Source organism: Oncorhynchus tshawytscha, unplaced genomic scaffold, assembly GCF_018296145.1.
Source record: "Oncorhynchus tshawytscha isolate Ot180627B unplaced genomic scaffold, Otsh_v2.0 Un_contig_37_pilon_pilon, whole genome shotgun sequence".
NCBI classification, from domain to species: Eukaryota; Metazoa; Chordata; class Actinopteri; order Salmoniformes; family Salmonidae; genus Oncorhynchus; species Oncorhynchus tshawytscha.
Window position 1 is genome coordinate 357,399 of NW_024609825.1, and position 13,562 is coordinate 370,960.

General features: G+C 47.3%; 1 protein-coding gene across 2 annotated transcripts in view; it reads right to left on the minus strand.

Annotated features, from left to right (window-relative positions):
* LOC112263850 (leucine-rich repeat-containing protein 49) overlaps positions 1 to 13,562 on the minus strand; it is a 63,128-nt gene that overhangs the window by 5,292 nt on the left and 44,274 nt on the right. For both annotated transcript variants that reach the window (XM_024440488.2, XM_042319091.1), the window contains 6 exons: positions 13,209 to 13,286; positions 12,834 to 13,012; positions 12,622 to 12,717; positions 6,144 to 6,378; positions 5,759 to 5,944; positions 5,470 to 5,579 (listed from right to left, as the gene is read on the minus strand). In XM_024440488.2, the coding sequence (XP_024296256.2) occupies positions 5,470 to 5,579; positions 5,759 to 5,944; positions 6,144 to 6,378; positions 12,622 to 12,717; positions 12,834 to 13,012; positions 13,209 to 13,286 (884 nt within the window). The remainder of the gene's footprint in view (positions 1 to 5,469; positions 5,580 to 5,758; positions 5,945 to 6,143; positions 6,379 to 12,621; positions 12,718 to 12,833; positions 13,013 to 13,208; positions 13,287 to 13,562) is intronic.

Genomic DNA, 13,562 nt, shown 5'->3' on the forward strand with positions numbered 1-13,562 from the left:
AGAATGGCAGTTGGCCTTTTGTTTGCCAATTAACTTTTAATGGTATTCTCCTGACAGACAGGGCTCTGCTCGGGGCACTGAGAGAGACGCCACTACAGCAGGGCTGAGGAGGCGTGACCCCTTCAGTTCAATGGCATGTTTTGCTTTGCTTGGCTGTGTTTCAGTGACCAAGTGATATAGTTGAAGAGCTGTTGGCTGGGGAGAGGAATGGGAACGTGAGGAAGATGCCAGGTACCCACCCTACCCCTGGGACCCTGCTTCCAACCAACTCCCTATGGCTCCTTGATGTCAGGCTTTGTCTATCCTTCACACACAGACTCATTAACATACGTATACACAGACACACACACAAGCACACACCCACACAGTACACAAACTCATAAACACACTCAGACAGGTTCTCTAGGGTACAGTGAACACACGTAATTAAAGTGTAGCTAATGTTTTTGTTTGGTAACCTGAGTGAGCGCTGTGTGTTAGTCAGTGCCAGGTACCAGGTGCGAGTGTAGCGAAATGCTTGTGCTTCTAGTTCCGACAATGCAGTAATAACCAACAAGTAATCTAGCTAACAATTCCAAAACTACTACCTTATAGACACAAGTGTAAGGGGATAAAGAATATGTACATAAAGATATATGAATGAGTGATGGTACAGAGCGGCATAGGCAAGATACAGTAGATGGTATTGAGTACAGTATATACATATGAGATGAGTATGTAAACAAAGTGGCATAGTTAAAGTGGCTAGTGATACATGTATTACATAAAGATGCAGTAGATGATAGAGTACAGTATATACGTATACATATGAGATGAATAATGTAGGGTATGTAAACATTATATTAGGTAGCATTGTTTAAAGTGGCTAGTGATATATTTTACATCATTTCCCATCAATTCCCATTATTAAAGTGGCTGGAGTTGAGTCAGTGTGTTGGCAGCAATGTTAGTGGTGGCTGTTTAACAGTCTGATGGCCTTGAGATAGAAGCTGTTTTTCAGTCTCTCGGTCCCAGCTTTGATTCACCTGTACTGACCTCGCCTTCTGGATGATAGCGGGGTGAACAGGCAGTGGCTCGGGTGGTTGTTGTCCTTGATGATCTTTATGGCCTTCCTGTGACATCGGGTGGTGTAGGTGTCCTGGAGGGCAGGTAGTTTGCCCCCGGTGATGCGTTGTGCAGACCTCACTACCCTCTGGAGAGCCTTACGGTTGTGGGCGGAGCAGTTGCCGTACCAGGCGGTGAAACAGCCCGACAGGATGCTCTCCATTGTGCATCTGTAGAAGTTTATGAGTGCTTTTGGTGACAAGCCGAATTTCTTCAGCCTCCTGAGGTTGAAGAGGCGCTGCTGCGCCTTCTTCACGATGCTGTCTGTGTGGGTGGACCAATTCAGTTTGTCTGTGATGTATACGCCGAGGAACTGAAAACTTACTACCCTCTCCACTACTGTTCCATCGATGTGGATAGGGGGGTGTTCCCTCTGCTGTTTCCTGAAGTCCACAATCATCTCCTTAGTTTTGTTGACGTTGAGTGTGAGGTTATTTTCCTGACACCACACTCCGAGGGCCCTCACCTCCCCCCTGTAGGCCGTCTCGTTGTTGTTGGTAATCAAGCCTACCACTGTTGTGTCGTCCGCAAACTTGATGATTGAGTTGGAGGCGTGCATGGCCACGCAGTCGTGGGTGAACAGGGAGTACAGGAGAGGGCTCAGAACGCACCCTTGTGGGGCCCCAGTGTTGAGGATCAGTGGGGTGGAGATGTTGTTGCCTACCCTCACCACCTGGGGGCGGCCCGTCAGGAAGTCCAGTACCCAGTTGCACAGGGCGGGGTCGAGACCCAGGGTCCTGAGCTTGATGACGAGATTGGAGGGCACTATGGTGTTAAATGCCGAGCTGTAGTCGATGAACAGCATTCTCACATAGGTATTCCTCTTGTCCAGATGGGTTAGGGCAGTGTGCAGTGTGGTTGAGATTGCATCGTCTGTGGACCTATTTGGGCGGTAAGCAAATTGGAGTGGGTCTAGGGTGTCAGGTAGGGTGGAGGTGATATGGTCCTTGACTAGTCTCTCAAAGCACTTCATGATGACGGAAGTGAGTGTTACGGGGCGGTAGTCATTTAGCTCAGTTACCTTAGCTTTCAATGGGAACAGGAACAATGGTGGCCCTCTTGAAGCATGTGGGAACAACAGACTGGGATAGGGATTGATTGAATATGTCCGTAAACACACCAGCCAGCTGGTCTGCGCATGCTCTGAGGGCGCGGCTGGGGATGCCGTCTGGGCCTGCAGCCTTGCGAGGGTTGACACGTTTAAATGTTTTCCTCACGTCGGCTGCAGTGAAGGAGAGTCCGCATGTTTTGGTTGCGGGCCGTGTCAGTGGCACTGTATTGTCCTCAAAGCGGGCAAAAAAGTTATTTAGTCTGCCTGGGAGCAAGACATCCTGGTCCGTGACGGGGCTGGTTTTCTTTTTGTAATCTGTGATTGACTGTAGACCCTGCCACATACCTCTTGTGTCTGAGCCGTTGAATTGAGATTCTACTTTGTCTCTATACTGACGCTTAGCTTGTTTGATTGCCTTGCGGAGGGAATAGCTGCACTGTTTGTATTCGGTCATGTTTCCGGTCACCTTGCCCTGATTAAAAGCAGTGGTTCGCGCTTTCAGTTTCACGCGAATGCTGCCATCAATCCACGGTTTCTGGTCTGGTTTTAATCGTTGCTATGGGAACGACATCTTCAACGCACGTTCTAATGAACTCGCTCACCGAATCAGCGTATTCGTCAATGTTGTTGTTTGATGCAATACAAAACATATCCCAGTCCACGTGATGGAAGCAGTCTTGGAGTGTGGAATCAGATTGGTCGGACCAGCGTTGAACAGACCTCAGCGCGGGAGCTTCTTGTTTTAGTTTCTGTCTGTAGGCAGGGATCAACAAAATGGAGTCGTGGTCAGCTTTTCCGAAAGGAGAGCGGGGCAGGGCCTTATATGCGTCGCGGAAGTTAGAATAGCAATGATCAAAGGTTTTTCCAGCCCTGGTTGCGCAATCGATATGCTGATACAATTTAGGGAGTCTTGTTTTCAGATTAGCGTTGTTAAAATCCCCAGCTACAATGAATGCAGCATCAGGATATATGGATTCCAGTTTGCAAAGAGTCAAATAAAGTTTGTTCAGAGCCATCGATGTGTCTGCTTGGGGGGGAATATATACGGCTGTGATTATAATCGAAGAGAATTCCCTTGGTAGATAATGCGGTCGACATTTGATTGTGAGGAATTCTAAATCAGATGAGGAGCTTGAGTTCCTGTATGTTGTTGTGGCCACACCACGTCTCGTTAACCATGAAGCATACGCCCCCGCCCCTCTTCTTACCAGAAAGATGTTTGTTTCTGTTGGCGCGATGCGTGGAGAAACCAGCTGGCTGCACCGACTCCGATAGCGTCTCTCCAGTGAGCCATGTTTCCATGACGCAAAGAACGTTAATAGTCTCTGATGTCCCTCTGGAATGCTACCCTTGCTCGGATTTCATCAACCTTGTTGTCAAGAGACTGGACATTGGCGAGAAGAATGCTAGGGAGTGGTGCACGATGTGCCCGTCTCCGGAGTCTGACCAGAAGACCGCTTTGTTTCCCCCTTTTACGAAGTCGTTTTTTTGGGTCGCCGGCTGGGATCCATTCCGTTGTCCTGGGTGAAAGGCAGAACACAGGATCCGCTTCACGAAAGTCATATACTGTTATAGACCCATCCTGCCCCGCCTTTCTAAAATCTTCGAAAGCCAAGTTAATAAACAGACCACCGACCATTTCGAATCCCACAGTACCTTCTCCACTATGCAATCTGGTTTCCGAGCTGGTCAAGGGTGCACCTTAGCCACGCTCAAGGTCCTAAACGATATCATAACCGCCATCGATAAAAGACAGTATTGTGCAGACGTCTTCATCTACCTGGCCAAGGCTTTCGACTCTGTCAATCACCACATTCTTATCAGCAGACTCAATAGCCTTGGCTTCTCAAATGACTGCCTCGCCTGGTTCACCAACTACTTCTCAAATAGAGCTCAGTGTGTCAAATCGGAGGGCCTGTTGTCCGGACATCTGGCAGTCTCTATGGGTGTGCCACAGGGCTCAATTCTCGGGCTGATTCTTTTCTCTGTATATATCAATGATGTCGCTCTTGCTGCAGGTGATTCTCTGATCTGCCTCTGATGACACCATTCTGTATACATCTGGCCCTTCTTTGGACACTGTGTTAACAAACCTCCAAACGAGCTTCAACACCATACAACACTCCTTCTGTGGCCTCCAACTGCTTTTAAATGCAAGTAAAACTAAGTGCATGATCTTCAACCGATTGCTGCCCGCACCCTCCCGCACGACTAGCATCACTACACTGGACGGTTCTGACATCTACAAATACCTAGGTGTCTGGTTAGACTGTAAACTCTCCTTCCAGACTCACATTAAGCATCTGCAATCCAAAATTAAATCTAGAATCAGCTTCCTATTTCGCAAAAAAGCCTCCTTCACTCATGCTGCCAAACATACCTTCGTAAAACTGACTATCCTACCGATCCTTGACTTCGGCGATGTCATTTACAAAATAGCCCCTAACACTCTACTCAGCAAACTGGATGTAGTCTATCACAGGGCTGTTTAGTCACCAAAGCCCCATATACTACCCACCATTGCGACCTGTACGATCTCGTTGGCTGGCCCTCACTACATATCCGTCGACAAACCCACTGGCTCCAGGTCATCTATAAGTCTTTGCTAGGTAAAGCCCCGCCTTATCTCAGCTCACTGGTCACCATAGCAACACCCACCCGTAGCATGCGCTCCAGCAGGTATATTGCACTTGTCATCCCCAAAGCCAACACTTCCTTTGGCCGCCTTTCCTTCCAGTACTCTGCTGCCAACTCTGCTGACTGGAACAAATTAGAAAAATCTCTGAAGCTGGAGTCTTATATCTCCCGATCTAAGTTAAGCATCAGCTGTCAGAGCAGCTTACCGATCACTGTACCTGTACACAGCCAATCTGTAAATAGCACACCCGACTACCTCATCCCCATATTATTACTTACCCTTTTGCACCCCAGTATCTCTACTTGCACATCATCATCTGCACATCTATCACTCCAGTATTAATGCTAAATTGTCCTTATTTTGCCTCTATGGCCTATATATTGCCTACCTCCCTATTCTTCTACATTTGCACACACTGTACATAGATTTTTCTATTTTTATTTTCTATTGTGTTATTGACTGTACGTTTGTCTATGTGTAACTCTGTGTTGTTGTTTGCGTCTCACTGCTTTGCTTTATCTTGGCCAGGTCACAGTTGTAAATGAGAACTTGTTCTCAACTGGCCTACCTGGTTAAATAAAGGTGAAAAAGAAAATATATATATATATAAAATTCAGACACGGCCTGTGTGTGTCAGTCAGTGCCAGTTACCATGTACTGTGGGTAGGGAGCTCACCTGGACTCCTCCAGTAGTACTAGCAGGCGGCAGCGTGGTGTCTCGGTGGCAGCGATATGACCCAGCGTCCCAAACAGACGCTCTGCAGAGATCACGTCATTCATGGTCACCTGATGCACACACACACCCAATATAAATACACAGACATACACACACATGCGCACACACACACACACACAAGGGGAAATAAAAAGGGCATCAGCTAACACGTTGTTCAGAACATTATAGCACAAAGACGCTGAAAGACAAAACATGTTAGATTTTTTCTGAGTGTGTAGGTGGACCTGACCTCCAGGTTGTTGATCTTGTGCAGGTTGAAGTGGTGCAGGCGGTAGATGAGGAAGGATCTCCACAGGGAAAGACTGACTACAGGGTTCCCCTCTGGGTGGATGGTCAGCTGGTCCAGACGTCTCACCTGGGCCAGAGCAGCCAGCTGGGGAAGACGGCTGACGTTGGTCTCCAGGAAAATCAGGTGCTGTATGGAGGATACCATAATAAGTCAGGAAACCAGTCAATGAGTGGCCATGAGTATCCTATTGGCTAATGAGAACCCTCAGTTTAGAACTCCAACAGAGACCATGTGTTACCATGGTGAGAATATGACTCCTATCATAGTAGCCAATGAGAAGACTCTTTATTGAACAGTATGTAATTTGTAGTAAATGTGTTCTCACAGATAGGTTGGGGAACTTGACCCTTATGCGTGGCAGTGTTGGCACGATTGCATCAAAGTGGATGTAGCGGAAGGCTATGACAGTGACGGCCCCTGCAGTCTGGACCCCCCAGCCTCTCTCCAGGGCCTCCAGGGCCCCGAGGCCGAACAGGCGCAGGGTTTCCCCATCCAGCTCTGCCAGGTGGCTGTCTGACAGGGAGAGGCTCTGCAGGCTGGCACCCCCTGCCTCAAGGAGCCTGGAGCACACAGAGAAACAGACAGTCAGCACACACACCTGTGAGGATGGGCACCTAATTTGTTAAGGAGGGTACCCAGTCCCCACCAGGAGGGTACCCAGTCCCCCCAGTAATTTGAAACATGATGGTGGCTCCCTAGGTACATTAAGTAATACCCACCTGGCCAACTCTCTACCCACCTGGCACAGTCACAAGTTTCCAGGATCCTCTGGACTATCATTAAGAAAAAGATATCTTAGTTTACATGTGTCTGAAGAAGTGGGCCAATCAGTGGAGGGGAGAGAAACAGCAGTGAGATGGGTTATCAGAGTTAAGTGAATGTAACATTTGTCTTCAATGCTGACTAATTGCTCTCCATTCTCTGTGACAACAGTTGAAGTGCCCTTCCCTGATAAGGAGTCGTGAGAGTAGAGAATCAGGATGAGTCTCAGGGAGACATGATCTCTCTGTCCCTGTTGGAGCCTCACTAGCTGCCCTGGGTCTCTCTGCCTTCTCTCCCTGCCTCCCAGTCTGCTGACACTCAGGGGACCTGCTGCATACCAGAGGATCATATAGCTCCACGGACCAGCAGTCCACACCAGATATTAGAGTTCACCCACCAACAACCTAATCAGTCTATTCATATTTCACACCCTTAGAATGTAACACCGCTGATCATGGGAAAAGAAAACACAAGGGAGGACTAATCCTGACACTATTGGAGCTGTAATCCTATAGGCCAAGTCTTGTTGGGCTGATTGTTACAGAGTCAGGGGAGTGAAACGAGGCTTCTTTAAAAAGCCATCGTTGTTGTCACACACCAAACCTGATCCCCTGGAGGTCACTTCTCTCTCTCTCTCTCTAGAGGACTGAGGACCGACTCCTACCCTCCTCTCATATCTCTGTCTGCTGCACCTTTTAGTGCATCTCAGACCTGGCAAGATACAGTCCAGGTAAGCAGAGACAAAGAACAGAGTGGAATCAAGGAGAGTGGTCTGAGAACCTGTAAGAGAGGCTTTGTACTGTGAGCAAGAACAGGAAGAAGAGATGATACAAATATGGTCAGACAGGTGTGCTGACCCAGAAAGAGAGTGCTGAAGTGGGAAACAGGGAAGATTCTGGTACAAATTAAGGTGTATTGGAACAGAGGAGAGATTAAAATGTTGATTGACTTGTGATTATCATGTAATAACCATGACAGGACATTCTAAAGACCACTATCAAGGCTGTGGCTGCAGAGGGACACAAGAGAGCAGTTTGTTAACAAGCTGCAGGGTTACAGGTCTAGAGTTGACTCCAGCCCTAGGAGAAAGGTGAATGTGAGCCAGAGAGATTCAGGACACCAGGGTTAAAGGTCACATAGCTACAGTGTCAAGCCATGTATTGGCCACCATGACTACTGTGTCTCTATAGGACCACCTGTGTGTGTGTGTGTGTGTGTGTGTGTGTGTGTGTGTGTGTGTGTGTGTGTGTGTGTGTGTGTGTGTGTGTGTGTGTATGTGTATGCGTGTGTATGCTTGTGTATGCATGCAAGCGTGCGTGTGTGTGTGTGAGTGAATGAGAGTCAGTAAACTGCCCATGGCTGCCTCAGAGTTCAGCCATTAACACCTGCTGTAATACTCCATTTCCCCTCAGAGTTTTAATAACCTGGGAGAAAACCCAACCTTAACAAAACAACCCAGGAATTACATTAGCTAATAGACACAACCTCCAGATAATCCTAACATTCAGTACGAGCCGATTCCAAGAATCCAGCAGTGACTGACAGACTAGCGTCTGACTCAATCATGGATAACAATTTTTCTAGCAGGCCGTGTTGCTAGCAGGCCGTGTTGCTAATCTAAGACGACCCACCATGCGGTGGGTGTAAAACCCAATCTTAATCAAACAGTGTCGCGTTTCAAGGAAGCGCCGCGTCTGACACCGAGGGGCAGGCGAGGAACGTGAGGGGTGATGACTGGTGATGTAAAAGCAAGTGGGTACTACTGGCCACACGGAGGAAAGCATCTCGTCCAGGGAGCTACTAGCTGGAGGTCTCCTCATGCACACACACACGCGCACACACACACACTGGGAGACCCAGGCCCCACGGAGCAGAGCGGAAGTCTGGGCCAGCGATAGACAAGACAAGTGAAAGACGGTGCTAATCTTCAGGACACGCCACACCTCTCAGAGGTGGCTTTGCCAAAGGTACTAAATCAAAAGCAGTTGGACAGACAGACAGAGACAGACAGAGAGGGATAGTGAGATAGAGAGAGACAGAGATGAGAGCGAGAGAAAAAGATAGAAAGACAGACAGAGAGAGAGAGAGCGAGAGAAAGGAGACTCTGGGTAATATGTAGATAGAGTAAAGAACAGTGATGGTAACTTTTCATCCCTTTCTGGGGAAGTCTGGAAGCATGCCATCGGCCCACTCTGCACTGTGTCATGTATTGTTCCTGGTAATCACTCTTGATAGACTGCCAGGTGCCTCCAAATCCCCTCCTGAAACACTTAGAGGAAGAGGAGACACAAAGATGATCAAACTGAGGAAAGTCTAACTGTGGAAAACATTTCCTGATGTGTTCAGCAGCTCAATTATCTGGACCTAATCCAGCTGTAGCTTCAAAACGATGTCTGTCATGAGCCTACATGTGTATGATAGCACCACATAAGGAACATGGTTATTTAGCTTGTCCTGGTGTGAGAAGAACCTTTCAAAATGTTCTAAACTGAAAGAAAAATGTAATTGTTCAAGCAATTTCTCTATTAGCATGGTAGCAGATTTGTACAGTGTCTGCATTAAAGCATGAAAATGATAGTCAGAGGAGTTGGCTAGAGCTGACACAGATCTGGAACCAGGCTATTTCTGTATGTCTCTCCTGGCATGATGTAGAGTAAGATCTGGAACCAGGCTATTTCTGTATGTCTCTCCTGGCATGATGTAGAGTAAGATCTGGAACCAGGCTATTTCTGTATGTATCTCCTGGCATGATGTAGAGTAAGATCTGGAACCAGGCTATTTCTGTATGTCTCTCCTGGCATGATGTAGAGTAAGATCTGGAACCAGGCTATTTCTGTATGTATCTCCTGGCATGATGTAGAGTAAGATCTGGAACCAGGCTATTTCTGTATGTCTCTCCTGGCATGATGTAGAGTAAGATCTGGAACCAGGCTATTTCTGTATGTCTCTCCTGGCATGATGTAGAGTAAGATCTGGAACCAGGCTATTTCTGTATGTCTCTCCTGGCATGATGTAGAGTAAGATCTGGAACTAGGCTATTTCTGTATGTCTCTCCTGGCATGATGTAGAGTAAGATCTGGAACCAGGCTATTTCTGTATGTCTCTCCTGGCATGATGTAGAGTAAGATCTGGAACTAGGCTATTTCTGTATATCTTCGGCATGATGTAGATGTAACATTTATTGAATGAAGTGTTATGGTTGTGTTTCTGAGTGGTGGTGACATCAGATTCTCTCGCTCATTCCCAGACTTCCTTCTCCCATCATAAGTAGAACTTGAAGATTGATGTGCTTGCCCCTCCACCTGCTTGGAGACCCAGCATGCCGCTTTATTAATGAATATATACATAGCATGTGGGCACTGATGTCTCCTCTCTAACTCTCTGGCCAGCCCCAATATTGGATTTCTGGGTAATAACTCTTCCCTCCTGTCATATCTCAAGGGAACCGTGAATGAATAAATGTTCCTCCAGTCTGCTCACAAAGGAATATAAAACAGAGGCTACTATCCAGCAGTCGGACGGGCACACCCGCGCGTACACACACACACACACACACACAAACTTGTTTCTGCACGCACACACGCTAACACACACACACTCACGAACCGACATTCACACACACACAAAATTTGCTAAGCACTCACAGAGACAACCATTCTCCTACTCCCTCTCTCATCCTAACACACTAAAAGGGGTTCCCTCCTTCCTCCATTCTAAACGCACTGTCAACATTTGCTCCTGTCTTAATTCTTCTCCAGCTCAGGTCGGGCTGCTAATGCCAAACAGAGATGACAACATATGTTTCCTTTTACCTGCTGAGGGGCAGGGGCCCATTTCAGTCAACCCATATCATTTACCACTCCAGCTTGGTGTGGAAAGGGGAGCTTGAAAAGGCCATTGACTATACTGATAAACACTTACAGCATTAATACACCAATTCTAGCCAACTAGGTATAATTGCACAAGGTTAGCCAAGGTTCATGCCTCTGTGTGTGCCAAACATCACCATTTTGCAGTGACAAGTGTTCTGAAGTTATGAGGTGCATGACTTTCACTGGGCACATTCCTTTAAGCTAGTTTCTCAAGGGAAGTAAAATCAAACGATTCAACTAACCTGCATCACATCTATTTATCTTTATGTGGTTGTTAATTATTCAGCAGGACTTTAGCTGGCCCTCTCTCACATGCTCTTATAAAGACGATGATCCATGTGTCTTCATATGGCAGCAGCAGTAACGTGTGAACTGTCCCACGCTGATTTTTCTGTGATGAATGTGAACATTGCCGGTCACACCCAGGGAACAACAAATAGCATATCCAGAGCTAATGGATCTAATCATGCGGACGCCAGCGGTTATTCTTTCTCAGAAGCAATGTGGGGACAGAGCAGAGGGCAGCCTCCAGGCCCTCCATCTCTCAGAGAGGAAAACCTTCCACACCAGGGGGCCCCCCTGCTCCCCCTGCCCCCCTCCCCGGTCCCAGAGCAGAACCAGATGTGGAGGACAGAGATGAGACAGGCCCAGCTCTGCAGCTCTGCCCAGCTTGTGGGAATGAAGAACCCTGTCTGTCTTTTGAGGATTAAGGAGGAATATACCGGACCAGGACAGACTATCAATCCGGAGATAAAGCAAATCATTCTTACCATGGGATGACAGAGGGTCATACCTGTAGAACATCACATCTATAAATCACTGCTCAGTCCATCTATCATCTCCTCTTTTATACTTTCAGGAATAGGAATATTCCCATGGGCATATTTACTGTAAGACACCCAAAGGAGTGAATACCAAACATCACAAACATACATCAACTACATGAAATAGACAGAGAGCTGAAAAACTGCACTTAGACAAAGGACAGTATGAGGTTATAGATGTAAAACATCATAAAATGGTTATTCTCTTTTATCCTTGGACAATTGCGCACAACAATAAAAAAAACGGTTAACGTTACAGATAAGCAGACCACATCACACCGTATGGTGAATCACTTGAGCCCTAGCCTTGGCCCCTTTCGCGACACAAACTGCTATAAGTGAGCATATAAGTGAATTAGGGCCATGAAGGATTGCGCTTCCGGGACATTTTCATATCCTGGAGGAAGAAAGCAACATGTAATAATAGTGGTTGACACTGCCACAGTGTCCATCTCAGCCTGAACCCTTATAACTCACAGGCCTGGTATACAGTCCCTCCAGGAGGACTTAGGGCCTGCAGCACGGGGGCTAAGCCTGGTCAGGCCAGGCTGGGGGAATGGCCATATGGAGAACAAGGTCTCACCCTCTAAACCTCACAATAAAGTTAGCTAACTAAGTAATGGGGCCCTGTGCAGTTTTGGGAAAATCATCAGTGTAACGACTAACGAGTGTTAGAGGGTGAAATGTTGAGTGTGTAAAGCAGAGGGAACCATGTCTCTATGGAGGGAACCATTATACATGAGGGATATCCTTTTGTATGCTAGTGTATAGTGTAGACAGTCAACCGGAGGCTGGTGAAGGGAGGACGGCTCATAATAATGGCTGGGATGGAAAGGTATTAAAACATATAGAAACCATGTGTTTGATATTATTCCATTAATTTCGTTCCAGCCATTACAATGAACCGTCCTCCCCAGTTAAGGTGCCACAAGCCACCTGTGGTAGACCAGTCATCTGACACATATGGAACCCAGGAGAATGAAACAAAATCCTCAAATGTGCTCCAACCATACAGTTTTATTGGCTAAACTTGAAATAATTATAATGTGTGAACAATTATAACGGGACCATGTTTTATTGCATTGGAAGCATGTTTACATTCCAATATCCTATCCCCTGTGAGTACGCGTATCAGTAGAGGCTGCTGAGGGGAGGACGGCTCATAATAATGGCTGGAACGCAGCAAATGGAATGGCATCAAACACCTGGAAACCATGTGATTGATGTATTTGATACCATTCCACCTATGCCGCTCACGCCATTACCACAAGCCCGTCCTCCCCAATTAAGTTGCCACCAACCTCCTGTGATGTGTATGTATTCCTGGGTGTGGTGTAGTACTAACTTGGGGTCTCGAGGACTGTTGGGGCGACTGGTGGAGCGTATCCGGGTCTCACTGCCCCCTGTTGGCCTGTCCGGAGCCGACACCGGACTCACCCGTCTGGCAGAACAGAAAACATATTATGCATACCTCTATAACAGTCCAGCAACTATAACTACTGTCTTCCAGAGCCCAAAGTGCCACCCCTATGCACGGCCCCTCCCCCCTAACGTTACCTGAGCTGCTCATCCGGAGAAGGTTCCAGTGCAAGGCCATTGGTCTGGGCGGGACTGTGGGCAGGGCTTGCTTCAGGGCTGACTTCCTCCTTGGCTCCGTTCTGAGCCGGGTGCTCCAGGCAGGCCCTGACCCCCTCCCACTGCAGTGCTGCATTACGGATGGCCAGACGCCGCTTCTCCTGCACATACACATAAACACACGCAGACAGGCACACACACATGCACAAGCACACATGCATGCACAAACATGCGCGCACACACAAGGAACAGAGCAGGGTTTAGTTGGCATTGGTCCTCAGCAGGGCACACAGAGGACAGGATGATATTATGAAACTGAGATCTCTCTCCTGCTACAGACAAAGACATTCCACCTACCTTGCTTGTCACTGAGGAGTCCTGAGACTTGAGTCCAAGTTGAGTGTAGAACTGCTGAGGCACAACATGAGCAGGACTCTATGAACACAAATACACATGTACTGTTGATCTTCAAAAAATAAAACTTCAAATGTTATTCTAACTGATAGACTGTCACTTAGCTTACATTACTTACAAACATGCCTATCTTACCAATACCTAGTCTCAGTTACAGTTACAAAGGCTCTGTCTGTAATAACAAGGTACAATTTGTGTGTGCTGTACTGTATATGCCCCATATCTCTCAACAACTGTCTCAGCATTACTGCAGCAGCAGAATCCGTGTTGACTGTAGCAGAGGCAGCAGCAGTACTT